This window comes from Scyliorhinus canicula, chromosome 11, assembly GCF_902713615.1.
Source record: "Scyliorhinus canicula chromosome 11, sScyCan1.1, whole genome shotgun sequence".
Taxonomy (NCBI): domain Eukaryota; kingdom Metazoa; phylum Chordata; class Chondrichthyes; order Carcharhiniformes; family Scyliorhinidae; genus Scyliorhinus; species Scyliorhinus canicula.
The window spans coordinates 35724520-35750558 of NC_052156.1; the positions used below are offsets into that span (position 1 = coordinate 35724520).

The 26039-nt window shown below is 47.9% G+C and overlaps 1 protein-coding gene across 2 annotated transcripts in view; it reads right to left on the minus strand.

Annotated features, from left to right (window-relative positions):
- LOC119974002 (protein bicaudal D homolog 2-like) overlaps positions 1-26039 on the minus strand; it is a 127195-nt gene that overhangs the window by 21344 nt on the left and 79812 nt on the right. The window contains exon 7 of one of the 2 annotated variants that reach the window (XM_038812763.1): positions 13627-13837. In XM_038812763.1, coding sequence (XP_038668691.1) covers positions 13627-13837 — 211 coding nt within the window. Of the gene's footprint in view, positions 1-13626; positions 13838-14454; positions 15152-26039 lie in introns of those variants that run through there. The other variant, XM_038812764.1, reaches the window with a different exon arrangement.

The following is a 26039-nucleotide window of genomic DNA, read 5'->3' on the forward strand; positions in this document are numbered from 1 at the left end:
TACAATTCATCTCCGGCAGGGGAACATAGTTTCCTAAACAGAGATACTCACCATTTTTCAAACATGATGTTTTAATCCAATATCCTATCTGTGGTAGTATGACTAGGGGTATTATGGTACCTGGGTGTGTGAGTTGCTATTGGTGTAGAAGGCTCACTGCCCATTGGCCCAAGTGTTGCCTTCTCATTGGTCAAGAGGAAGGTAGCTCCGCCTACGAGGCAGAGTACAAGAACCCGTGTTTCCCAGCAGCCATCTTCATGTCTGTACTCCTGCTGCTGGGCACACTTCTTGTAGATTAAAGCCTTCGATTCGGACTACTCCTTTGTTTCTGTGTTCATTGATCACACATCAATTTAATCTACAAGATTTTGATGGATGGAGCTCCGCATCAAGCTGGAGTGTCTATGACTCAGCCCACGCAGCTAATGCAACAGCCGCATTTAAGCACTGGCTGGCTTGTTTCAACAGCTACCTTAGTACGGCGGAAAACGTCCCGACGAAGGAGCAGAAACTACACATCCTCCACTCGTGCATCGGCACCGCCATATACACGCTCATCGAGGGCATGGCCGACTACGACACGGCTATGGACCTGCTCAAAGGACACTTCGTCAGGCCGGTAAATCAAGTCTACACTCTGCCCTTACTAGCCACAAAGCAGCAGATCCCTGGTGAGTCACTGGACGATTTTTACCCCGTGCCCTCCTTGTACTGGGGAGGAACTGCGGCTGCCCACAAGTGTCTGCTAATGAGCACATGGAACTCCTCATCCGAGACGCCTTTGTTGCAGGCATGCAGTCCCCACAGATCCGGCAGAGAGGACTATTGGAAAGAGAAACCTAGAGTCTCGCGGAGACACGGTCCCTCGCTACCTCCCGAGATGTCGCGAACAGAAACGCAAGCTCATTCGCCACCAACCGCGCGGCGGCCCCCTGGGCAGCGTGGAACTCAGCGTCTCTCTCCCCCATGGACTTGGACTCCCCCCAGGCCTGCGCCAAAGGGCCAGGCGCAGCACCCCTGACAAAGTTGCCCAGCCCGTTCTGCAACCTGCAAGGGCTGCGGGAAGAAAGGCCACTTTGTGGCTGTCTGCCAGGCCAAGGCGGTCGCTGGCAGCGACCGCGGGACTCCCCCCTTCTCTCTCTCCAGGGGCCACATGCAGACCGCGTACCTCTCTGCCCCCATCCCCCAACGCCACGTTTGACATCCGGGCGCCACCATTTTACGCCCCCGACACCACGTGAGACCCCCAGGTGCCGCCATTTTACACCTCCCACGCCACGTGCGGGGGATGGACGCCGCCATTTTGTCCACCCCCACCATGTTCGACCGATGGGCGCCGCCATCTTGGATCGGCCCAGAGGACCTCACGGGTAACTACTCACTGCCCGATGACGACTCAGACTATCTGCCACAACTCGCTTCAGTCACTCTGGACCAGTCTTGACCCCGCACCCTCTCTACAGCAACGACAAGGATACCGCTCAACGGGCACGAGACGACCTGCCTGCTGGACTCCAGGAGCACGGAGAGTTTTGTCCACCCCACCACAGTAAGACGCTGTGCTCTCCCTGTCTACACGGTCAAGCAAAAAATCGTCCTGGCCTCTGGCTCCCATTCAGTAGATCACGGGGTGTTGTATAGCGGACCTCGCAGTCCAGGGGAGGGAGTTTAAAAATTACAGACTCTACATCCTCCCCCACCTCTGCGCGGCCGCACTCCTGGGGTTAGACTTCCAATGTGACCTCCAGAGTCTAACATTTAAATTCGGCGGCCATATGCCTCCCCTCCCTGTCTGCAGCTCGCAACCCTCAAGGTCGATCCCCCGTCCTTGTTTGCAAACCTCACCCCGGACTGCAAACCTGTCACCACCAGGAGCAGACGGTACAGTGCCCAGGACCGGACTTGCTTTTTTTTGTTTGAAATATTTTTTATTGAAAAATTTTGAATTTATACAACAATAACGCACCATAATAAAATACCAAAAATAACAATAATATTAACAATCATAAACATTCGCCCCACCTCCATGAACAACACAGCATTTTAACAACACAAATTAACACAATATAAAGTTACAGAATAGAAACTACAATAAGGAACCCCCCCCCCCCCCCCCCCCCCCCCCCCCGCCGGGTTGCTGCTGCCATTGACCAAGTTACCTATCTTTGAGCCAGGAAGTCCAGAAAAGGTTGCCATCGTTTATAGAACCCTTGTATTGATCCTCTTATAAATCCCACCATGTCACTGATCCAGGTCTCCACACTTGGGGGCCTCGCATCCTTCCACTGTAGCAAGATCCTTCGTCGGGCTACTAGGGACGCAAAGGCCAGGACACCGGCCTCTTTCGCCTCCTGCACTCCCGGCTCTACCGCAACTCCAAAAATCGCGAGTCCCCACCCTGGTTTGACCCTGGATCCAACCACCCTCGGCACCGTCCCCGCCACCCCCTTCCAGAATTCTTCCAGTGCTGGGCATGCCCAGAACATATGGGCGTGGTTCGCTGAACTCCCCGAACATCTGGTGCACCTGTCCTCACCCCCAAAGAACCTACTCATCCTAGTCCCGGACATGTGGGCCCGGTGCAACACCTTAATTGGATGAGGACTAAGCCTCGCACATGAGGAGGAAGAGTTGACTCTCTCCAAGGCATCCACCCAAGTCCCGTCCTCTATCTGCTCCCTGAGTTCCTCCTCCCATTTAGCCTTCAGCTCCTCCACTGACAACTCCTCCACCTCCTGCATTACCTTATAGATGTCAGACACCTTCCCCTCTCCTACCCACACCCCCGAAAGCACTCTGTCCATCGTCCCCCACGAGGGCAGCAAAGGGAATCCCCTCTGCCTGTCGCCTAGCAAATGCCTTTACCTGCAAGTATCTGAACATGTTCCCTTGGGGAAGCCCAAATTTATCTTCCAGTTCCCCCAGGCCCGCAAACCTCCCACCAATAAACAGGTCCCTCAATTTACTGATGCCCGCCCTTTGCCACCCCCTAAATCCCCCATCCTTGTTCCCCGGGATGAACCGATGATTGCCACCCAGTTGAGCCTCCATCGAGACCCCTGTTTCCCCCCGATGCCGTTCCACTGTCCCCAGATTCTTAGGGTCGCCGCCACCACCAGGCTCGTGGTAAACCTCTTAGGGGAGAGCGGCAACGGCGCCGTTACCATGGCACCCAAGCTCGTACCTCTACATGACGCCATCTCCATTCTTTTCCATGCCGCCTCTCCCCCCTCCATCACCCATTTACGCAACCATTGACACATTGGCCGCCCAATAGTACCCCAGAAGGTTGGGCAGCACCAGCCCACCTCTATCCCTCCCTCGCTCCAGGAACACCCTCTTCACTCTTGGAGTCCCATGTGCCCACACAAAGCTCAAAATACTGCTAGTCACTCTGCTAAAGAAGGCCCTGGGGATAAAGATGGGCAGGCACTGAAAGAGGAACAAGAACCTCGGAAGCACCATCATTTTGACGGACTGTACCCTCCCCGCCAAGGACAATGGCAGCATGTCCCACCTCTTGAATTCCTCCTCCATCTGATCTATAAGTCTGGTGAAATTATGTTTGTGAAGAGTCCCCCAGTCCGTGGCCACCTGCACCCCCAGGTACCTAAAGCTCTCCCCTGCCCGCCTAAGCGGGAGCCTACCAATTCCTTCGTCCTGGTCTCCAGGGTGCACCACAAACACCTCACTCTTGCCTAAATTTAATTTATAACCTGTAAAGGTCCCAAACTCAGCTAGCAGTTCCATCACCCCCGGCATCCCTCCCACCGGGTCCGCCACATACAGTAACAGGTCATCGGCAAACAACGACACCCTATGTTCCTCCCCACCTCGCATCAAACCTCGCCACCTCTCTGAATCCCTCAACGCCATCGCCAGCGGCTCGATTGCCAGTGCAAACAACAAGGGGGACAGAGGGCAACCCTGCCTGGTCCCTCGGTAAAGCCGGAAGTACTCCGACCTCCTCCCATTCGTGGCCACGCACGCCATCGGGGCCTCATATAGCAGCCGTACCCATCTAATGAACCCTTCACCAAATCCAAACTTCCCCAACACCTCCCATAGGTACCCCCACTCCACTCTATCGAAGGCCTTCTCCGCATCCAGCACCACCACTATCTCTGCCTCCCCCTCAATCGCCGGCATCATGATGACATTCAACAATCTCCGCACATTCGTGTTCAGCTGCCTTCCCTTCACAAAACCTGTCTGGTCCTCGTGCACAACCCCTGGCACACAGTCCTCTATCCTGGTGGCCAGGATTTTTGCCAGCACCTTGGCATCTACGTTGAGGAGAGATATGGGCCTGTATGAACAACACTGCTGGGGGTCCTTGTCCCTCTTTAATATTAACGAGATCAGCGCCCGCGACATCAGGACCGGACTTTCATCAGGTCCAAGATCCAACGGCTCATGAAGGAAGGGGTCATCGAGGCTAGCAACAGCCCCTGATGAGCACATTTTCTGGTGGTAAAGACCGGGGAGAAGAATAGGATGGTTATAGACTACAGTCAGACCATCAACAGGTTTATGCAGGTGGATGCGTACCCTCTCCCCCGCATATCCGACCTGGTCAACAGGATCGCGCAGTACAAGGTCTTCTTCACAGTGGACCTCAAGTCTGCCTACCACCAGCTCCCCATCCGCGCAAGTGATCGCAAGTACACTGCGTTCGAAGCGGACGGGCGACTCTACCACTTTTTAAGGGTTCCCTTCGGTGTCACAAACGGGGTCTCGGTCTTCCAAAGGGAGATGGACAGAATGGTCAACCAATACGGTTTACGGGCCATCTTCCCGTATCTCGATAATGTCACCATCTGCAGCCACGATCAGCAGGACCACGACACCAATCTCTGCAAATTCCTCCAAACCGCAAAGCTCCTGAATCTGACTTACAACAAGGACAAATGCATGTTTAGCACCGACCGCCTAGCCACCCTCAGCTATGTAGTGTGAAATGGAGTGATAGGCCCCGTCCCGGAACGCATGCGCCCCCTGATGGAGCTCCCCCTCCCCCACTGCCCCAAAGCCCTCAAGCGCTGCCTCGGGTTTTTCTCATATTACGCCCAGTGGGTCCCCAATTACGCCGACAAAGCCCGTCCCCTCATTCAAACGACCACGTTCCCCCTGTCCAGCGGATATCGCAAAGGCCACGATGTGCACTATCGACGAGTCCCTCCCCTTCTAGATAGTGACACGTCCAATGTAGCTCTGGCAGCCACCCTCAACCAAGCGGGCAGACCCGTGGCCTTCTTCTCCCGTACCCTCCATTCTTCCGAAATCCTCCATTCCTCGGTCGAGAATGAAGCACAGGCCATAGTAGAAGCTGTGCGACACTGGAGGCACTATCTGGCCGGCAGGAGATTCACCCTCCTCACAGACCAACGGTCGGTGGCCTTCATGTTCAACAATGCACAGAGGGGCAAAATAAAGAACGACAAGATCTTGCGGTGGAGGATCGAGTTGTCCACCTACGACGACATCTTGTATCGTCCTGGAAAGCTGAACGAGCCTCCCGAAGCCCTGTCCCGCAGCACCTGTGCCAACGCACAAGTGAACCGTCTTCGATCCCTCCACACGGACCTCTGCCACCCGGGGGTCACCCGTTTTTTTCACTTTGTAAAGACCCGCAACCTCCCCTACTCCATCGAGGTCAGTCACTAGGGACTGCCACATTTGCACGGAGTGCAAGACGCCCCGAAAAAGCGCATCTGATAAAGGCTTCCTGCCCCTTTGAATGCCTCAGCATGGACTTCAAAGGTCCCCTCCCCTCTACAAACCGCAACACGTACTTCCTCAACGTGATCGAAGAGTACTCCCGCTTCCCGTTCGCCATCCCCTGCCCCGACATGACCACACCCACCATCATTAATGCCCTCCACACTATTTTCTCCCTGTTCGGATTCCCCACGTACATTCACAGCAATAGGGGGTCATCCTTTATGAGTGACGAACTGCGTCAATTCCTGCTCAGCAAGGGCATTACCTCAAGCAGGACGACCAGTTATAACCCTAGGGTTAACGGACAGGTCGAGAGGGAGAACAATACGGTCTGGAAGACCGTCCTGCTGGCCCTACGGTCCAGAAATCTCCCAGTCTCCCGCTGGCAAGAGGTCCTCCCAGACACCCTCCACTCAATCCGGTCACTGCTTTGCACATCTACCAATCAAACGCCTCACGAACGCCTTCTTGTCTTCCCCAGGAAGTCTTCCTCAGGGACCCCGCTCCCGACCTGGCTGGCTGCCCCCGGGCCCATCCCGTGCGGGGGCACAAGTCGGAACCGTTGGTCGAGAGGGTCCAGCTGCTCCACACGAACCCGCAAAATGCGTATGTGGAGCACCCCGACGGCCGTCAGGACACGGTCTCCATACGGGACCTGGCACCCGCTGGAGCCCCCCCACCAGCTGCAACTGCTTCCCGCAGGCGCTCCCCTCCCTGGCCCGCCAACCGTGCCCAGAGGACCAGACCCCCCCCCCCAATGGCCTGGCCCTCACCAGCTCCGCCTAGGGGTACGGACGCAGCCACAAGGACCAGATCATCGCTCCCGGAGTCATGGACGCCCGCATCTCCAACGAAGTTCCGCAGGTCGCAGAGGACGTCCAATGTCCCCAATCGGCTGATCGAGTCGATATGAACTGTTAATGAACTTTTTTGTTTGTTCTCTCGTTTTCCAACTCTGTAAATAGTTACCGTGTTCTAACACGTCCCTGTATATAGTTACGGGCCAGTGGGCAGCCACCGTTGGAGAGGTATGATCCCACATCACTAGTCATACTACCAGTCTCTAATCCCACTCGCACGGGACCCCCCCCCCCCCCCCCCCCCCTCCACCTCTCATTCCCCGGCTTCTCAAAGGTATTACGGGGCAGCTCCGCCTAGGAGGCGGAGTATAAGAACCCGTGTTTCCCAGCAGCCATCGTCATTTCTGTACTCCTGCTGCTGGGTACACTTCTTGTAGATTAAAGCCTTCGATTCGGACTACTCCTTCATTTCTGTGTTCATTGATCGCGCATCACTATCCTCACAACAATTCCATATCTTTTAACCTGCTTTGTAATCTTTTCTGTGATATCTTGTCAAAGGCTATTAAAAGTCCATATACACAACGCCTCCTACTATACTCGCTGTACACACACGACTATGGCAAAATTTGGCTCCAACCCCATCTACAGGTTTGCTGATGACACCACCTTAGTGGGTCGGATCTCGAACAATGACGTTAGAGTACAGGATGGAGGTAGAGAACCTAGACGAGTGGTGTAATGATAACAATCTATCCCTTAATGTCAGCAAAACTAAAGAGCTGGTCATTGACTTCAGGAAGCAAAGTACCGTTCCACTCCTGTCTGCATTAATGGTGCCAAAGGATTCACCCCAACACTCCTGACCCAATAGGCACCCCCCAAATGGCACACCCAACCGGGGCCCCCCGGACTGATAGGATCTCTTCCTACCACCAGCCCCCCCCGACCTTGTCCCTCCCGACTACCTCCCCTGACTCAACTCCATTCCCGATGTCTGACCCAACCACCCCCCATGACCATATTTGACCTGACCCCACATCCAACGCACCCCACTCCCCAAATCCCATCCACATACTGTCGACACTTACCTTATACCTGTTATATTCAATGTGGCATTTAAACTCACCTGCTTTATGGCAGCTAATGCTGGTCCCAGGGGCTCGCTGCACTGCCTGGATCGCGTCTGGCCCAGGTTGGAGACGACAGATTTCGATGAATTTGGCACAGGTAAGTGGGTATGGAGTTGCAATCTGACGCTGATTGCCATTGAGGATGTTATGACCATGTTTCTCTCTATACCGGTTTGTGGAGTTCCATCAAAAACTTTACTTACCTTTCAGTTTCAAGTTCTCAAGAAGAATGTTATACTGAAATATGTATTGTTGGCATCTTCTACTTTTATTTCAATAACAATTCAAATTGGAGGCAAATATCCAAATTTTAAGTCCCTACAGAAGTGTATCATCTCAGAATACTTTCCAGTGATATACAAAATTATATTGGCAATTGACTGGAAATTATATTTTAATTTGATTTCTTCAATTGCATAGGTTATTTATAAAAATGTATTTTCCACTAATTAAAATACAACATGGTGGCACTATTAATTTTTATTTGACTGGTCACTCTTTTCAGTCAATCATGAATTTTTATCCTTCATACATATTAGCCTGAGGTGTAATACTTTAAGATGTGAATGATGGAATGATGTGTCGTACAAACATTCAAAGAGATTGTAGATAGATCAGTAACAGTTTGGCAGATAGTTGTTTCAACCTGAATGTAGAAATGACATGAAGCTTTGAACTTCTATGATTCCGATAATAGCAATAATTATTTTACAGCACTATGACTTTTTTTCCCAATTTAGTAAGGATGTGAAGGCATTAAAGACAATGCAGAAAAGATTCAGGAGAATGGTTCCAGGGATGAGGAACACAATTACAGAGATACACTGGAGAAGTTGAGGCTGTTCTCCTTGGACAAGTGATAATTGAGAGGTGGCTTGATAGAGGTGTTCAAAATTATTAAGGGTCTGGACAGAGTGGATACGGACAAACTATTCCCATTGGTGATAGGAGAGAAAACCAGACTGCATACATTTAAAGTAATTGACAAAAGTAGTAATGGAAATAAGAGTATAAAAAAATTTCACATGCGTGATTAAGATTTGGAATACACTGTCTGAGCGTGTGGTGGAGGCAGGGTCAATTGAGGCATTCAAGAGGGAATTGGATTATCGTCTGAAAAGGAAGAATTTCCAAACCAGGGAAGACTGTGATCCTGCAACATCATTGACATCCAAACCTATTGTTAATAAGAACGTGGTCAAGTTCTCATTTATTTTAACAAATAATCAAACAGAAGAATAAAAGTCTCCAGACTCAATGTCTTAGTTATAGTCACATTTATTGACATAGCCAATAGGATTACCTTTACACAGATACAATCCTGGTACAATAAACCTTTCTTCAGGTTTTACATGTTTGTAAGTCCAACGTCCAATATTTCACAACATCCATGAAGCCTTTAGTTCCACACTTGTTTAAAATCTTCAATTTAATTTTTTAAAAACACAATCTGTGTAAAGGTCTCTAGGCTGGCACACATGCATATGACATTATGTTTAAGCCAACCTGCCACTAAATGATAATGCACATATAAAGTAATACAGTACTGTGACAATTGCTTAAATAAATACCCACATGAAGTACATTTATTAATGTAACTGAGCATAGGATCAATACTGTAACAAAAAAGGATAAGAATCACACCATTCTTCCAGCGAACAGAAAATATCTTCCATAACAATGTTAAAATTCATTATTTAAATTGCACTTAATTTAAAGTTACTTCTAAATTGAACCCAATTTGTCAGAACCTGGCTTCAACAAACATCACCATTTCATTTAGTGGCATGGTTTGTTGATGCAGCATCTATTTTCTGTTTGCTGAACTTACACAATGATTACACAGCTGGTAAGGAAAGTTACGTCTTAATGTTTTCACATCTGCCAACAATACCAGTTATTTGCGACCATCACCAAAGCTAAGATACATCTGATACAGTTCTCTGTACTGCAACCACAATGTATTAATACAATTTAATGTCAGTTGGGAGTCCAAACTTACTTGATTTGGTTCCCAAATAAGTATCCCTGAATTTGCATGAATCTGCATTTCAGAAGTATCATCGACAAAGAAGAATTTCATACAATTTATTTGTAAAATTAAGACTGCAGTGGAAAGTTTGTGCAAAAGGGGGGTTCTCAGTTGCACTTATTGCTTTATCCTTTCTTTTTGAAATTTGAATACATTTTTGTTTGAAAAAACATAATTGTAGGAACAAGCACTTTTTCTTGGAATTACCAAAGGCACTACTGGCAGAATTAACAAAATCAAGGCAAGGAAACAGAACACCCCACAATAAACAATAGTTTAGATTTTTCTTCTAGATGTACCAAGTTTTGGCACAATAAACAAAATGAGAAATAAGGAAACAATTCCAATTTGGAATTTATTTGACGCCTTTGTAGAAAATTCTGATAAATCAATGATACTTGATTTTTTTTTAAGCCCAGAAATCCTGGAATTTGTTGGTAATACTACTTTTCAAGTGCCTATTACCATTACCAGAACAAAGTCAAGTTTTTTTCCTTGTTACATTGAACTATTCCTAAGAATAATATACAAGAAAACCCCAGAATTAGATCACCCTGGATTTTAGAACGTGGCAGTTAACATATGTAAAACAAAACAAATTCTAATGGAGAAAATGCTGAAGTATAAACACCGGTAGTGTAAAAGTTTAATCTGAACACAGGTTAAAAATATAATTGACTCTTCTGCAGCATGCTGATGCAGAAATCTATCATACCAATTAAAGACACTACCAGCAGGAGTTATATCCACAAACCGCAGCATTTTCTACCTTCTAATAATTAAAAAAATATCAAAAGTGCACAGGTATAACATCTGATTAAAAACACTGAATAATTGCAAAACATGAATATCATATCACCTCAAATTGTGAATATTCTATCATAAAGCATAATGTTAATCAAATCATTGAAGATTTCTTCAACACTTGTGAGTTTCTCTTCCTGCAGCAACCATTTTAATAATGTAACTGTGTTCGTATTTGCAACTTGTAGTGCAAAATCAACACAAGGGAGCAAATCAACTGCCACTATTATTAATGTGGTTCAATAGTGTTTTCTTCACTATTAGTTCATTTTGTGCAACAGACTACACTAACAATTTTTAAATAAACTGCACTCTTGATGGAAAGTCCTTCGCCAGGGACTTTTAGCGCTGAAAAAGGGAAAATAAAAAAAATTAGCCAAAACTCTTATTACAAACAACCACTTGCACAAGGAGCAATTCATGAAGAATGCACAGCACAAGGTTTTGCTAGTCATATTAGTCTGTTAATGCAAACTGTGGGCTGTTAGTGATCAAAGGCGACGACATTTTGGATTATTTCCGAATATAAAGCATATGGCAAGGTTCAATATGATGCAAGCCATTTGTAGGAAGCTAACCTCACAAGTATCGAGTGACCCAATGTTGGTCATGCAAAGAGATAATCATTTATCACAGGAATTGGTTTACAAAGCCGTTAGATTAGAAGAGAGACATGCAGGTCATTATATGCAGACTGCTATAAGGAATAGCAAATACAGCCAAGAGCCAAAGGACAGACAGCCTTCTAACAGAGGTAGGCAATAATATAATGATTTCACATGCTGTATTTCGACAGCAGTTAGATAACACTAGGTATATAGATGCATATTCCAAACTTTTCTGCAAACCTGGGAAAAATTGTCATATCACAAAATTAGCTTATACATTTGAGATACCTTTTCCCAAGTTACTTTACAAATCTCTTTTCAAAGTATCAAATTTGGCGATTGTTTACTTTTGCTACTAGTGTAGGGAAGTCATTAAAAATGTTCCTGAAACATTGGAAGCAAATATATCTGCTTCAAATAGAGCAAAAATGTCTAATGTCACATTTCAAAATGCTAGGTTAATTCAAACCACAGGCATTTATTAATAACCCATAATGCAATTAAGATAATTATCAGTAGATCAAAGGCCTTCAAGGGATTGTGCAGCATAGAAAACTAAAGCAGGATTCAATTTAACAGAAATCCTTTGTATACACAATTTCAGCAATGACAGATTTCCGGTGCATTAACAGGAGTCGCTCCAAAATTAAAAGCATCTAACTCATTAGTCCTGCGACATCATATAAAGTTTTCTTTAATGTAATCATTAAATCTTGTTGTAAAGTAATTTTAAAGCTCACAGGCAGGAGAGTATTTTGTATCAATCCACTGAGTGAAGCTAAAAGGAGAAAACTAGTTCTGTAATTTTGACTCAGAAGTCATACTCTAAACCAGCAGCCCCATAAAGAGAAAAATGGAAAGCAAACGCATTTACAGCATAAACTGTGTATAATAGAAATATTCTGTAGCATTGCTGCTTCACATGGTAACAAATATTTAGTTTTAACAACTTTACTATGGAGCACAGGTTCTAGAAATGATGTGCATTTCTTACGAGCTCCATCACAATAGGACTATAGCAGTCATCAATTGCAGTCTTTTGATGCACTTGTGGTCAGTTCCGTGTAGAATATATCTTAACCCTAAATATTTAATTTAGAGACACTGAACTAAGATTGAAATAATTTTGAAAAGCATTATTTTTGTGTTAATTTTTTTTCAAAGTTTCTTTCAGGAAAACAAATTAATGAGGTGAAATATTTAAATTTACATATCGCGAGGTATGAATTTTCAAAGTCATCATATTAATGTACTTTATCTTTCCTGGAACCTGAAGGCAAGCAATGCACTTACTTTTTGTGTTACTAAAACAAATCTCCTGGCTACTTATAGGCAATGTGGTAGTATGGAAAACAAAGCTACTGGCAATCAATGAGAAATAGCAGATTAAGAATATTTCCTTACACTGCTTCAAGCAAGGGCTTGTGCCCAGACAATGCAAATTTAAGTGGCAGACAAGACAATGCTTGAAAACAGGCAGTTCTTAACAAAATTAGTGCACCCACAGTCCATTATGTGTTTTACTTTGTGCTTATTTGAATGAAAAGCACTAAAAGGCTTTACATTTTTCTAAATAAGTGTGGTTGCCATATCAGTTACTGCTTTTCCCAATTCAAAGCACGTAATCTGAGAACACAAAGACTCATTCACTTGCTTGTATTTAATATTAGGACTTTCTCCTCGTCCTATATTGTCACACATAATGGAGAGTTCCACATGGTCTGTGCTTATATACATAAATACAAGTTGTAAAAGACATTGAAATTAATGGCCTGCAAGTACTATTGGCATTAAATAACACTGAAGCCTTGCATTGTGTTTTTCAATACTGGTGTATACAGAAACTAAATGTCAATGAGTCTCTTGCTTGGGATATAATCTTAGAGAACAATATTTGTAAATGGAAAACTCCAAGATCTTTTACAATCTGAAAGCAATTGCAAATATTATCAAACGTTTAGAAAACTGCACATCACCTTGAGCATAATTTTGGTAAGCCAAATTGCAGTTTGAATCGGGATGGGATGAATTTGCATATATCAATACTGTAAACATGTGCAACATTGTTAAATGTAACCCTTTGTCTGGAAGGTGAAGTGCAAACTAAAGTTGGGTGGTAATAAAGCACATTTGTGCTATAAAGATTCAGACAGTGGTGTTGGAGTAGGCTGACTGAATGAACTGACACCTCAGAGATACCATACTACCCATATAGTGCACAGGTATCACAATTAAAGCCTTATATTACAAGATGTATATGTCACACTAATCCAGTTACTTCATCTGAATACATTAAGTAATGGTTAACAATCCAATACAGATGAACTCACTGCAATGCAAAGAAAACAGGGCATTAATGCTGCGCTGCCCACCAAAGCATCACATCTATTTACTATCCCCACTTCTTGTGAATTCTCGACAGACCACAATCAATCACAGTAGATTTTGTACTTCTCACTGCAATACATCTGGTTGCTGACAACTACTCCCTCTTGTCTGACAACACAAGAGCGCACATGACTTACACTGGGGTTGTTAGCCCTGGTTTTGGTCCACGATTTGGTTCGGCCACGCCTGGACTGTTCATGATCAAACTCTAAGTCCTCCAGCCGTTGAGTCAGTGCCAGTTTCTGCTGAATGGCCATGCGAAGAAGAGAGTTCAGAGTCTTCTTCTCATCTTCAGCAGCAGCAAGTTGACGCTGCATTTCATCAAGCTGATTTACATATTCATCGCATCTGAAATACAAAATCGTTAACTGCAAATTTGCAAAACTATACTTTATTAAAAATAAGATTTAACTGATCAAATTCAGCCAATTACTGCCACTGATTTTTCATCCATTTTAGTTTGGATTGATCTAAAACACACTGAAGTTCTGGTGGTAAATGATAGAAAAAACAATATATAATGTAATAAACTTTAAATATGAGAAAGTAGTTGAAGCTTGATATAATCAGAATGAAGTTGTTGATTAAATAAATCAAAACCATTTATGGCATCGGATGTGGTTAAGATTGTAAAACATAAATAGACCTGCAATTTGCCACATAGTCTATTTCAATACTTAGGCTATACACTTTACCACTTGTCAAAACGAGAGAGCAACTTGGTTTTCTTTTGCATAAAGTATCCCAGAATCAAGTACAAGCGTACAAGTCTGAACCAGGAATAAATTAATAATGGACCAAGTTATATAGCAATACCCTTATAACAATGTTTACAATGATTATCTATGATGTAAACAAGTGAAGATGTGGAGACCTCCAGACAAATTAAGAACAGGCCGCATTTAACGAAGCATTCCGACCAAACAGCACGAGAAACAACAAAAGACCAAGGCACTGACTAAATGTTGTGATGTTGAACAGTTATAATGCTGTACCAAGAATAAAAAAGTAAAACATGCAGTTTCAGTTCAGAGAGTCACCTGCTGCATCTTAAGCCAGGGAACAACAAAGTGTGAAGTTTATTTTCAATGTGTATAATCTATTTGTTCTGATGCTTATTTTTTTCAAAATTAGAAATTTTATTAGTTATTAAAGACCTCTAACTTAGTAGAATACTTTAGCTTGTTTTAGTTCTGCAGCTGAGCATTGTAACTAAATTGTATTTGACAATTCCACGCTGTGCAGGTGAGCTGACCTATGATGAAGAGTAAAGATTTGCTACTTCTTGCATATTCTTCAGAAGTTGTCTCAATAATTCCAGTCAAATTCAGATAAAGACAAAGATAATAACATTTAAGAGTTAATATTACATTTGATTTTAAAAGCTCAAATTATTTCTCCAAAGGTTGACATAAATTACTTCTGTGCCACACAGATTGGATGGTCCCAGATTTGATCCCCAGTTTATGTTTTCACTGATCTCATCTGGGATGAAGGAGTGCAGATCACCAAGGGCCATTGCTCATAATACAGTGATTTCTGCTGCAGATACAAGTCCCATGTTCTGATTGGACTCTGACACTCGTGATGCAGGCTCACACTTGGGCAAGCTGCCAGTGGCTGACTGCTGCAGTGGAAATACCCCAGGGTAAGTTAGCTCTTCTATAAACAAAAGGAAAAAGGTTGGATGAAAAAAAACAGTCATTCCTAAATATACAATTCTCTCTTTCAGCCATTTTATGAATATTTGAATTTACCATGTTTTCACTGATAATTGTTTGTCCAGCATTTGGTCAAATTAATACTGGAAAATTAAACTTTTATTGTGAATAACTAAACAACGGTCACAATCCTTGATTTATTGAAAGAAACAGTACTCAAGTGACGCACAAATACTTGTGAAAATGTGTTACTTGAGGTGACCACAGAAAAAGATGAAAAGACTGGAGAAATAAGATGACTACTGCAGCAATCAAATAGGCAAAATGGTGACGGCCAGCACATGAATTCCATAATGAAACAGCAGAGGGTGCTACAATATAAACTTCCACAGCTCCCATATTGTTACAATAGGAAAAGCCAACATGCAGTCACTGCGTTAATTACAACAGAAGTCTCAACAGCGTACACCTATTCAGATCCTACCTGGTGAATCTTTGTAGAGTTTAATAATCTGAAGCATAATAATAAATTATGAATGATTAGTGAAGAAAATCTCACCAGGGAATCAAAGATTTCAGCAAATAAGTCCATAAGTCCACTTCAGTCCTTTTATCATTACTAGCTTCACAGTAAAGCTGTTTACTCTAAACAGCTTTAATGTGAACAGCTTTCCTTTTATTATTTTCCTGTCAATGTAATTACGATCCCAGACCAGACCCCAACACCGGCAGGATACTGGACTGAAACCCCAATATTTTAGTTAACTTGTAAGACTGTGGAGAAAGAATGATTCATTCCAGGTGTGATTGCAAGAAGAAATAGGGCTTTGGTGTTTCCAAAACAAAACCTTATTATGAATATAATATTTTAATTTCACACTCAAAAAGAACAGCTTACAATTACCCCTTCAGAACTGTACAATTTCCCGTTAAACAACAAAAGAAAAATATAGCTCTTAATACAGTTTAAAATTAGCAAGTAACACTTGCTTTATAAAACAGATGCGACTCCGGTTGGAATCTCTTCTGACTCTGGCTGCACATCTTCAAATAACTGTTTCAACTGGGTTGTTTCAGCCTCTTCGTGGTCTTCAGACAAGACTGCTTTGCTTTAAAATATTACTCTTTTTTGTTAACTATCCTATTTGGAAAGAATTGCGGACTCAGTCAGGCAGATCAGAACTCAGCTCATCTTTCTCTCAGAATTCTCAAAACTCGCTGCCGCTCTGCCTTTCCGAGCTCCACCCAGCAATGACCTAATTTCCCCAAGCTGGAAAGCACATTATCTCTGCAGGCTGCAAACACACATCTCCCCCCCCCCCCCCCCCCCCCCCCCCTCCCAGTAAATCTCCTGGTCAATTTCACCTATTTACTAAAAGAAAAACAAAATCCTTTTTTAAAACATGACCATTGCAGCCAAATACACTATACCCCCAGGCTTTTAACTCTTAACACATCCCAATATTTAGAAGCCAATATTCCTCAAATCCTCCAATCACTGTTTATCAAACTCTTTCTTTGATGCTGTGATCAATTTGTCACTTGCTTCAAAGCATGCCATATATTTTTTTTTAAACTGCTACATTACAAAAATCTACCTTTACATTTTTGATTACTTTTTTTGAAGATTTATATTTCCATTATTACTGATCTATCAACTAATATTATAATCTTCCATCAATTAGCCTATTCAACCACTTTCAAAGTATGAACACTTCTATTAGATTCTCCCTTAACCTTCTATGGTGCAATTTATGGACCTCAGTCTGGAGAGTAGGGTAAAGATGGTTGCTACAAAAATGGAGCCAAGAAGCGATAATATAAAAGAAGCTAGTTCAAAAATAAGAACATAAGAATGAGAAATAGACCCAGGACCCCACAAGCATGCTCTGTTGTTCAATATCATGGCTGATCTTAGGTTTCAACTCTTTCTTTTTGGAATTCTCTACCTCTGAGGTAGAGAATTCCAGAGATTCAGAACCCTTTGAGTGAGGACATTTATACTGCTTAGGGTTTTGTTTCTCCAGAAATAGATCTATAGAATGATTATTCTTAGTTAACAGTAATCAGCCCAAGAGAGGCTACAGCTGAATAAATGTAGATAAATGCAGATAACCATTATGTAAAATGATGCTGAGTTTTGAGTTAACTTTACTTAATGAAGATGTCTTCTGAAATGTACAATATGTATGTAGGAATAGAGACGGTGGGAGAGAGTGAGTGAGGCCAGGAGAGGGAGGAGGAGGAGGAGTGAGGCCAGGAGAGGGGGGGGGGGGGAGGAGGAGGAGGCCAGGAGAGGGGGGAGGAAGAGGAGGAGGAGGAGGAGTGAGGCCAGGAGAGGGGGGAGGAGGAGGAGGAGGAGGAGTGAGGCCAGGAGAGGGGGGAGGAGGAGGAGGAGGAGGAGGAGGAGTGAGGCCAGGAGAGGGGGGAGGAGGAGGAGGAGGAGTGAGGCCAGGAGAGGGGGGAGGAGGAGGAGGAGGAGGAGGAGGAGGAGTGAGGCCAGGAGAGGGGGGAGGAGGAGGAGGAGGAGTGAGGCCAGGAGAGGGGGGAGGAGGAGGAGGAGGAGGAGGAGGAGGAGTGAGGCCAGGAGAGGGGGGAGGAGGAGGAGGAGGAGGAGGAGGAGTGAGGCCAGGAAAGGGGGAGAGGAGGAGGAGGAGGAGGAGTGAAGACAGGAGAGGGGGGAGGAGGAGGAGTGAAGACAGGAGAGGGGGGAGGAGGAGGAGGAGGAGGAGGAGGAGGAGTGAAGACAGGAGAGGGGGGAGGAGGAGGAGGAGGAGGAGGAGGAATGAGGCCAGGGGAGGAGGAGGAGGAGGAGGGGGTAGGCGGGAGGCCAGGAGAGGGGGGAGGAGGGGGAGGAGGAGAAGGAGGAGGAGTGAGGCCAGGAGAGGGGGGGGGGGGGGGAGGAGGAAGGGGAGGTGGAGGAGGGGGAGGAGGAGTGAGGCCAGGAGAGGGGGGAGGAGGAGGAGTGAGGCCTGGAGAGGGGGGGGGGGGGAGGAGGAGGAGTGAGGCCAGGAGAGGGGGGAGGAGGAGGAGTGAGGCCTGGAGAGGGGGGGGGGGAGGAGGAGTGAGGCCAGAAGAGGGGAGGAGGAGGAGGAGGAGGAGGAGGAGGAGTGAGGCCAGAAGAGGGGAGGAGGAGGAGGAGGAGGAGGAGGAGGAGTGAGGCCAGGAGAGGGGGGAGGAGGAGGAGGAGGAGGACGAGGAGTGGGAGTGTGGCCAGGAGAGGGGGGAGGAGGAGGAGGAGGAGTGAGGCCAGAAGAGGGGAGGAGGAGGAGGAGGAGGAGGAGGAGTGAGGCCAGGAGAGGGGGGAGGAGGAGGAGGAGGAGGAGGGAGGAGTGTGGCCAGGAGAGGGGGGAGGAGGAGTGAGGCCAAAAGAGGAGAGGAGGAGGAGGAGGAGGAGTAGGAGGAGGAGGAGGGAGGCCAGGAGAGAGGAGGAGGACCAGGAGGAGGAAGAGGACCAGGAGGAGGAAGAGGACCAGGAGGAGGAAGAGGAAGAGGAAAGGACCAGGAAGAGGAGGAGGAAGGAGGAGCCAGGAGAGGGAGGAGGAGGAGGAGGAGGAGCCAGGAGAGGGAGGAGGAGGAGGAGGAGGAGCCAGGAGAGGGGAGGAGGAGGAGGAGCCAGGAGAGGGAGGAGGAGGAGGGCCGGGAGAGGGAGGAGGAGGGGGGCCGGGAGAGGGAGGAGGGGGGCCGGGAGAGGGAGGAGGGGGGCCGGGAGAGGGAGGAGGGGGGCCGGGAGAGGGAGGAGGGGGGCCGGGAGAGGGAGGAGGGGGGCCGGGAGAGGGAGGAGGGGGGCCGGGAGAGGGAGGAGGGGGGGGGGAGAGGGAGAGGGAGGGGGGGGCCGGGAGAGGGAGGATGGAGGTCGGGAGAGGGACGAGTAAGGGAGAGGGGGAGTGAGGGGAGAGGGGAGGAGAAGGGGAGAAAGGGTGTGATTGAGAGGGGGAGGTGAAGAGTGTGAACGTGTGTGAGAGATAGAAAGCTGGGGGGGGGGGGAAGAGAGAGGCGGGAGGGGGGGGGGGGAGAGAGAGGCGGGGGGGGGGGGGGGAGAAAGAGAGAGGCGGGGGGGGGGGGGGAAAGAGAGAGGCGGGGGGGGGGAAGAGAGAGAGGCGGGGGGGGGAAAGAGAGAGGCGGGGGGGGAAAGAGAGAGGCGGGGGGGGAAGAGAGAGAGAGGTGGGGGGGGGGGAAGAGAGAGGCGGGGGGGGGAAAGCGAGAGAGGCGGGGGGGGGGAAGAGAGAGGCGGGGGGGGGAAGAGAGAGAGGCGGGGGGGGAAGAGAGAGGCGGGGGGGGGGAAGCGAGAGAGGCGGGGAGGGGAAGAGAGAGGCGGGGGGGGAAAGAGAGAGGCGGGGGGGGGGAAGAGAGAGGCGGGGGGGGGGAAGAGAGAGGGGGGGGGGGGGAGAGAGGCGGGGGGGGAAGAGAGAGGCGGGGGGAGAGAGAGAGGCGGGGAGGGAAGAAGAGAGAGGCGGGGAGGGAAAGTGAGAGGGGGGAGGGAAGAGAGAGGCGGGGGGGGAAGAGAGAGGCGGGGAGGGAGGGAAAGAGAGAGGCGGGGAGGGAAGAGAGAGGCGGGGAGGGAAAGAGAGAGGCGGGGAGGGAAGAGAGAGGCGGGGAGGGAAGAGAGAGGCGGGGAGGGAAGGAGAGGCGGGGAGGGAAGAGAGAGGCGGGGAGGGAGAGAGAGAGAGGCGGGGAGGGAGAGAGAGGCGGGGGAGGGAAGAGAGAGGCGGGAGGGAAGAGAGGCGGGGAGGGAGAGAGAGAGGCGGGGAGGGAAGAGAGAGGCGGGGAGGGAAGAGAGAGGCGGGGAGGGAAGAGAGAGGCGGGGGAGGGAAGAGAGAGGCGGGGAGGGAAGAGAGAGGCGGGGAGGGAAGAGAGAGGCGGGGGGAGGGAAGAGAGAGGCGGGGAGGGAAGAGAGAGGCGGGAGGGAAGAGAGAGGCGGGGAGGGAAGAGAGAGGCGGGGAGGGAAGAGAGAGGCGGGGAGGGAAGAGAGAGGCGGGGAGGGAAGAGAGAGGCGGGGAGGGAAGAGAGAGGCGGGGAGGGAAGGAGAGAGGCGGGGAGGGAAGAGAGAGGCGGGGAGGGAAGAGAGAGGCGGGGAGGGAAGAGAGAGGCGGGGAGGGAAGAGAGAGGCGGGGAGGGAAGAGAGAGGCGGGGAGGGAAGAGAGAGGCGGGAGGGAAGAGAGAGGCGGGGAGGGAAGAGAGAGGCGGGGAGGGAAGAGAGAGGCGGGGAGGGAAGAGAGAGGCGGGGAGGGAAGAGAGAGGCGGGGAGGGAAGAGAGAGGCGGGGAGGGAAGAGAGAGGCGGGGAGGGAAGAGAGAGGCGGGGAGGGAAGAGAGAGGCGGGGGAGGGAAGAGAGAGGCGGGGAGGGAAGAGAGAGGCGGGGAGGGAAGAGAGAGGCGGGGAGGGAAGAGAGAGGCGGGGAGGGAAGAGAGAGGCGGGGAGGGAAGAGAGAGGCGGGGAGGGAAGAGAGAGGCGGGGAGGGAAGAGAGAGGCGGGGAGGGAAGAGAGAGGCGGGGGGGGAAGAGAGAGGCGGGGAGGGAAGAGAGAGGCGGGGAGGGAAGAGAGAGGCGGGGAGGGAAGAGAGAGGCGGGGAGGGAAGAGAGAGGCGGGGAGGGAAGAGAGAGGCGGGGAGGGAAGAGAGAGGCGGGGAGGGAAGAGAGAGGCGGGGAGGGAAGAGAGAGGCGGGGAGGGAAGAGAGAGGCGGGGAGGGAAGAGAGAGGCGGGGAGGGAAGAGAGAGGCGGGGAGGGAAGAGAGAGGCGGGGAGGGAAGAGAGAGGCGGGGAGGGAAGAGAGAGGCGGGGAGGGAAGAGAGAGGCGGGGAGGGAAGAGAGAGGCGGGGAGGGAAGAGAGAGGCGGGGAGGGAAGAGAGAGGCGGGGAGGGAAGAGAGAGGCGGGGAGGGAAGAGAGAGGCGGGGAGGGAAGAGAGAGGCGGGGAGGGAAGAGAGAGGGGGGGAGGGAAGAGAGAGGCGGGGAGGGAAGAGAGAGGCGGGGAGGGAAGAGAGAGGCGGGGAGGGAAGAGAGAGGCGGGGAGGGAAGAGAGAGGCGGGGAGGGAAGAGAGAGGCGGGGAGGGAAGAGAGAGGCGGGGAGGGAAGAGAGAGGCGGGGAGGGAAGAGAGAGGCGGGGAGGGAAGAGCACTACTAATTTTAAACAAATGTGAGCAAAAGCAGCAGCATCATTCCTCCCATTAAAAGTAATAAAAAGGTAAGACTTAAGTACTTTGTTGAATAAGAGAACATTTAAATTATAAGAAATGTATCTGTATAAGGAATACAAAATACTTTTATAAATTTGTTTTTGTATATTTGTACCTATTGCATGTCTGGTTTAACTCTTCAAAATTATGTTTCTCAGGGGTTCAGTCAGCACTCGAGAAGTCCAAAGGTTTCCATGGCCGGAAAAGTCGGGAAACCCAGGTGTACGATAATCACACTTTCAATCCAAGGCCATGGAGGGGATGCTATCAAGATGTACCATATCATGTAAATCAGGGGCCGCACGGTGGCACAGTGGTTAGCACTGCAGCCTCATGGCACCGAGGTCCCAGGTTTGATCCCGGCCCTGGGTCACTGTCCGTGTGGAGTTTGCACATTCTCCCAGTGCTCATGTGGGTTTTGCCCCATCAACCCAAAGATGTGCAGGCTAGGTGGATTGGCCAATCTAAATTGCCCCTTAATTGGAAAAAATGCATAGAGTACTCTAAAAATTTATTTTAATGAAAAAAAAAGATTTACCATAATTACACAAAAATGGAAGATGCTGGAAATACTCAGAAGGTATGGTAGCCTCAAGGGGAGAAAAAAATGAAGTACCATTTCACGTCCGTCACAGCTGTTTCTCTCTTCAGAGATACTGCCAGAACGGAATATTCTGAGCATTTTGTTTTATTTCTGATACCCAGCATCCACAGTGTTTTGCTTGTACAATGATGCATGGGATTGGGGAACATCAGTTTTTAGGAGCGACGAGAGATCTGGGAATGTTCACCTCAGAGCAGGGAAGGTTAAAGGGAGATTTAACAAAAATGTCCAAAACGTTGAAGGTCTTTTGACAGAGTAGATGGAAACTGTTTTCATTGGCAGGAAGATCAGTACAAAGAAAGAAACAAATTAAAAATAATCGGCAAAAAGAACCAAAAGCGGTGGTGCGGAATATTTTTGCACAGCAAGTTATTATCTGAAGTGCATACCCTTAATGGATAGTGGATTTTGAACGTAACTTTCAAAAGAGAATTGGATCTACACTGGGCTATGGAGAAACAATAGGTCTAACGGAAGAGCTCTTTTAAAGATCCAGCACAACAGGCATTGAGGAGCTGTCACTTGCTGTATGATTGTACGAAAAGCAAATTAGAATATATTCTCAATGATGAGAGACTCAAGAGAAATCGTGGAGAAGCAAAGCAATTTGGTTGTGCACGTAGACGATTTACTAATAGCTAGTGCCCAAATACAATTAGCTGAAAAGACAAATGGAATGTTGGTCTTTATCGCAAGAGGATTCGAACACAAAGGAGGAGAAAGTTATGCTCCAGTTCTATAGGGCCTTGGTCAGATCCAATCTAGAATTCTGCATTCAGTACTGGGCACTGCAGCTCATCAAGAATAAATTGACCTTCCAGTGCAAATTTACCACACAATATTTCTTAAAAGGTTAAGTTTCGAGGAAATGTTTAATAAGTTGGGCTCCCTGGAGTTTACAAGTTTGTAAGCACAGCGGTTAGCACTGTTGCTTCACAGCACCAGAGTCCCAGGTTCGATTCCTTCTTGGGTCACTGTCTGTGCGGAGTCTGAACGTTCTCCCTGTGTCAACGTGGGTTTCCTCCAGGTGCCCCGGTTTCCTCCCACAAGTTCTGAAAGACGTGCTGTTAGGGGAATTAGACATTCTGACTGAATTCTCCCTCTGTGTACCCGAACAGGTGCTAGAGTGTGGTGACTAGGGGCTTTTCACAGTAACTTTATTGCAGTGTTAATGTAAGCCTATTTGTGACAATAATAAAGATTATTATTATGATAGACTTTCGGTGGTGGCATGTAGACAGCAGTCGCACAGGGAACTCATGCCAGAGTATTTTGATTCTGGCCCTTTTGTTGGTTTTCAGGGGTGATTTAGGGTGGAAATTAGTTAGTTGGATGGAACACGAATCCCACGTAAAAGGAATGCCAAAGAAGTACAAAACAAGACAGCAGACAAGGAAAGATTCGTCGTCAAACTCAGAAGTCTCGAGAACTTCACCTGCTGAGAAAATAGCAGAGGCCCCTGCTGAGTCTTTGACCACTCCACTAATGACAGAGATGCTTACTGGCATCTTGGCAGTGGAACCTTAAACAATTACAGCAGGCGGTCTCTGAAGACCTGAGTAATTGAAGGAACACTGTCCCCCATTTGTGCGGCCTTTTCAAAAACAGACCAGGTGGTAAAGGCGGAAGATGCAGTGCTACAGGAGGTTGAGGTGGCCCTTTCAAGGCAGAGTGACTAGGTGATCTCCCTGGAAGCGGAGACGTCACGAGTTTCCAGTGATACCAAGGCACTAAGGGCCAAGGTGGATGATCCAGAGAATCGCTCCAGGAGGCAGAACTTGAGAAGTGTAAGACTGCCGGAGGGCCTGGAAGGTCCAAATCCAACAAAATATATGTGGCAGACATTTGGGAAGATTGTGGGGTAGCGTGGAATGGCATCTCCTTCCAGTTTGGTTCGGGCCCCAGGTTACTCGGGCAGAAATCCGTTCTGGTGAACCACCGTGTGCGATCATTGAACTACCAAAAGGAAAAGGTCCTGCACTCCACAAAGGATTACTGGCACTATAAATGGGAGGGCCATGCCATTTGTCACTATCAGGATATAGTAATGAACTCGCCAAGAGGTGTACGGCATTCAACAAGGTCAAGGCTGCCTGAACTGGGGTCGAGTTAACTGTGTATTGGATTTATTGTGCTGTGTCTGTTTGGGGGATGGGTGTGTGATATGTGGGATTTGTCGGGGTGCTTTTTGGACAATTTTGGAGTTTGCACTTGTGTGTTTTACTTTTGGTTTGTGGTATTGTTCTCTCTTTTTTAAATAAATTTAGAGTACCCAATTAATTTTTTCCAATTAAGGGGCAATTTAGCGTAGCTAATCTACCTACCCTGGACATCTTTGGGTTGTGGGGGTGAAACCCACGCAAACATGTGGAGAATGTGTAAACTCCACTCAGTGAGAAGGACATTTTTTTTTCTCTCAGGTGTATCAGGTCTACTCTTGGATTGACTTTTTGTGGTGGATAGAACATAGAACATACAGTGCAGAAGGCGGCCATTCGGCACATCGAGTCTGCACCAACCCACTTAAGCCCTCACTTCCATCCTATCCCTGTAACCCAATAACCCCTCCTAACCTTTTTGGTCACTAAGGGCAATTTATCATGGCCAATCCACCTAAGCTGCACATCTTTGGACTGAGGGAGGAAACCGGAGCACCCGGAGGAAACCCACGCGGACACGGGGAACCTGCTGGGACCCTGGCACTGTGAAGCCACAGTGCTATCCACTTGTGCTACCGTGCTGCCCAGAACAATAGGTCTCGTCTTCCTGGGTTGGTGCGGGTGGGATTTCGGATCATGTTCCACATTTTGTGGATTGGTGTTGTGACTGGGCCCTGCTCGGCGTCCCCTTGTGGAGGATGGATACAAAGTCGCTGGCAGACAAAGGATTATGAGAGAGCGCACCCTCTTCCATTGGGGAATACATTAATTTTAATAGAAGTGAGACTATCTTGCCTTCCGCACTGTGGAGTAGATAAGCTCCTCTGAGGCACATGAGAAGTGTGAAAGGGTGGAGAGACAGAGATTGGTGTATTCCATCCATCAGGTGGACTGCCAGTACTCGCTTGCCCCAACACCAGAGTTGTTGGCGAATAGGAAGAAATTGCAGATGGAATTCGGGCTGCTCTTGATGGGCAAGATGGTGCTCACCAGCTGCAATTCTCGAAGGGGGCATTTTACGAACAAGGGGAGTCGCCTGCTAGTGCACCAGTTGAGGCGACAGGCTAGCTCCCGGGAGAATGTGCAGGTTGGTCTCCAGCCCCGGGATGGTTAATGCATTTTTTGAGGCCTTTTACCGTAGCCTTTATAAGTCACAGCCCCCAGACGATAGGTTGTCCATGACAAAATTTTTGGATGGCTTGTCTATCCCAGTTGTGGAGCGAGAGAGGAGAGACGTTGGAGTCCCTGTTGAGCCCGGAGATCATCATTAAATGCATGGGTTTACTAAGGTCAGCTAAAGCTCTGGACGGATTTCAATTGAATTTTATAAGAAATCTGCACGTGAGCTGATCCCATTGTTGTTATATATGTTTAACAATTCCATGTCCCATGGGGTATTGGCGCAGGCACTGATCTCCTCGATTTTGAAGAATAAGGATCCAGGAGTGTGGGTCATATGGCCCATTTCATTATTGAATGCCGACGCTAAATTGTTGTCGAAAATTCTGGCAATGCACTTGGAGCCCTGCTTACCAATGGTGATATCGAAGGAACAGACTGGTTTTGTCAAGAGCAGGCAGCTATCGGCCAACATATTTTGATTATTTATTATCTTGTCACCCTCTCAAGTTCCTGAACCCAGAGGTGATTATTTCAATGGACGTGAAAAAGCATTTGATAGGGTGGAGTGGGGGTATCTGTTCACGATCCTCGGAATGTTCGGTTTTGGGCCTAAATTTATATCTTGGATCCATCTTTTATTCAGGACCCCACCGCAAGTGTTCACACGAATGCACCGGGCTCGGGATATTTCTAGTTGAATAGACGTACGAGACAGGGTTGCCCATTGTCCTCCCCCTTCCCTACTGTATGCCTTGGCAATTGAGCCTCTGGCCACAGCATTGAGGTCATCTACCGGTTAGAGCGGAATAGAGAGGGGAGGGGAGGAACATAG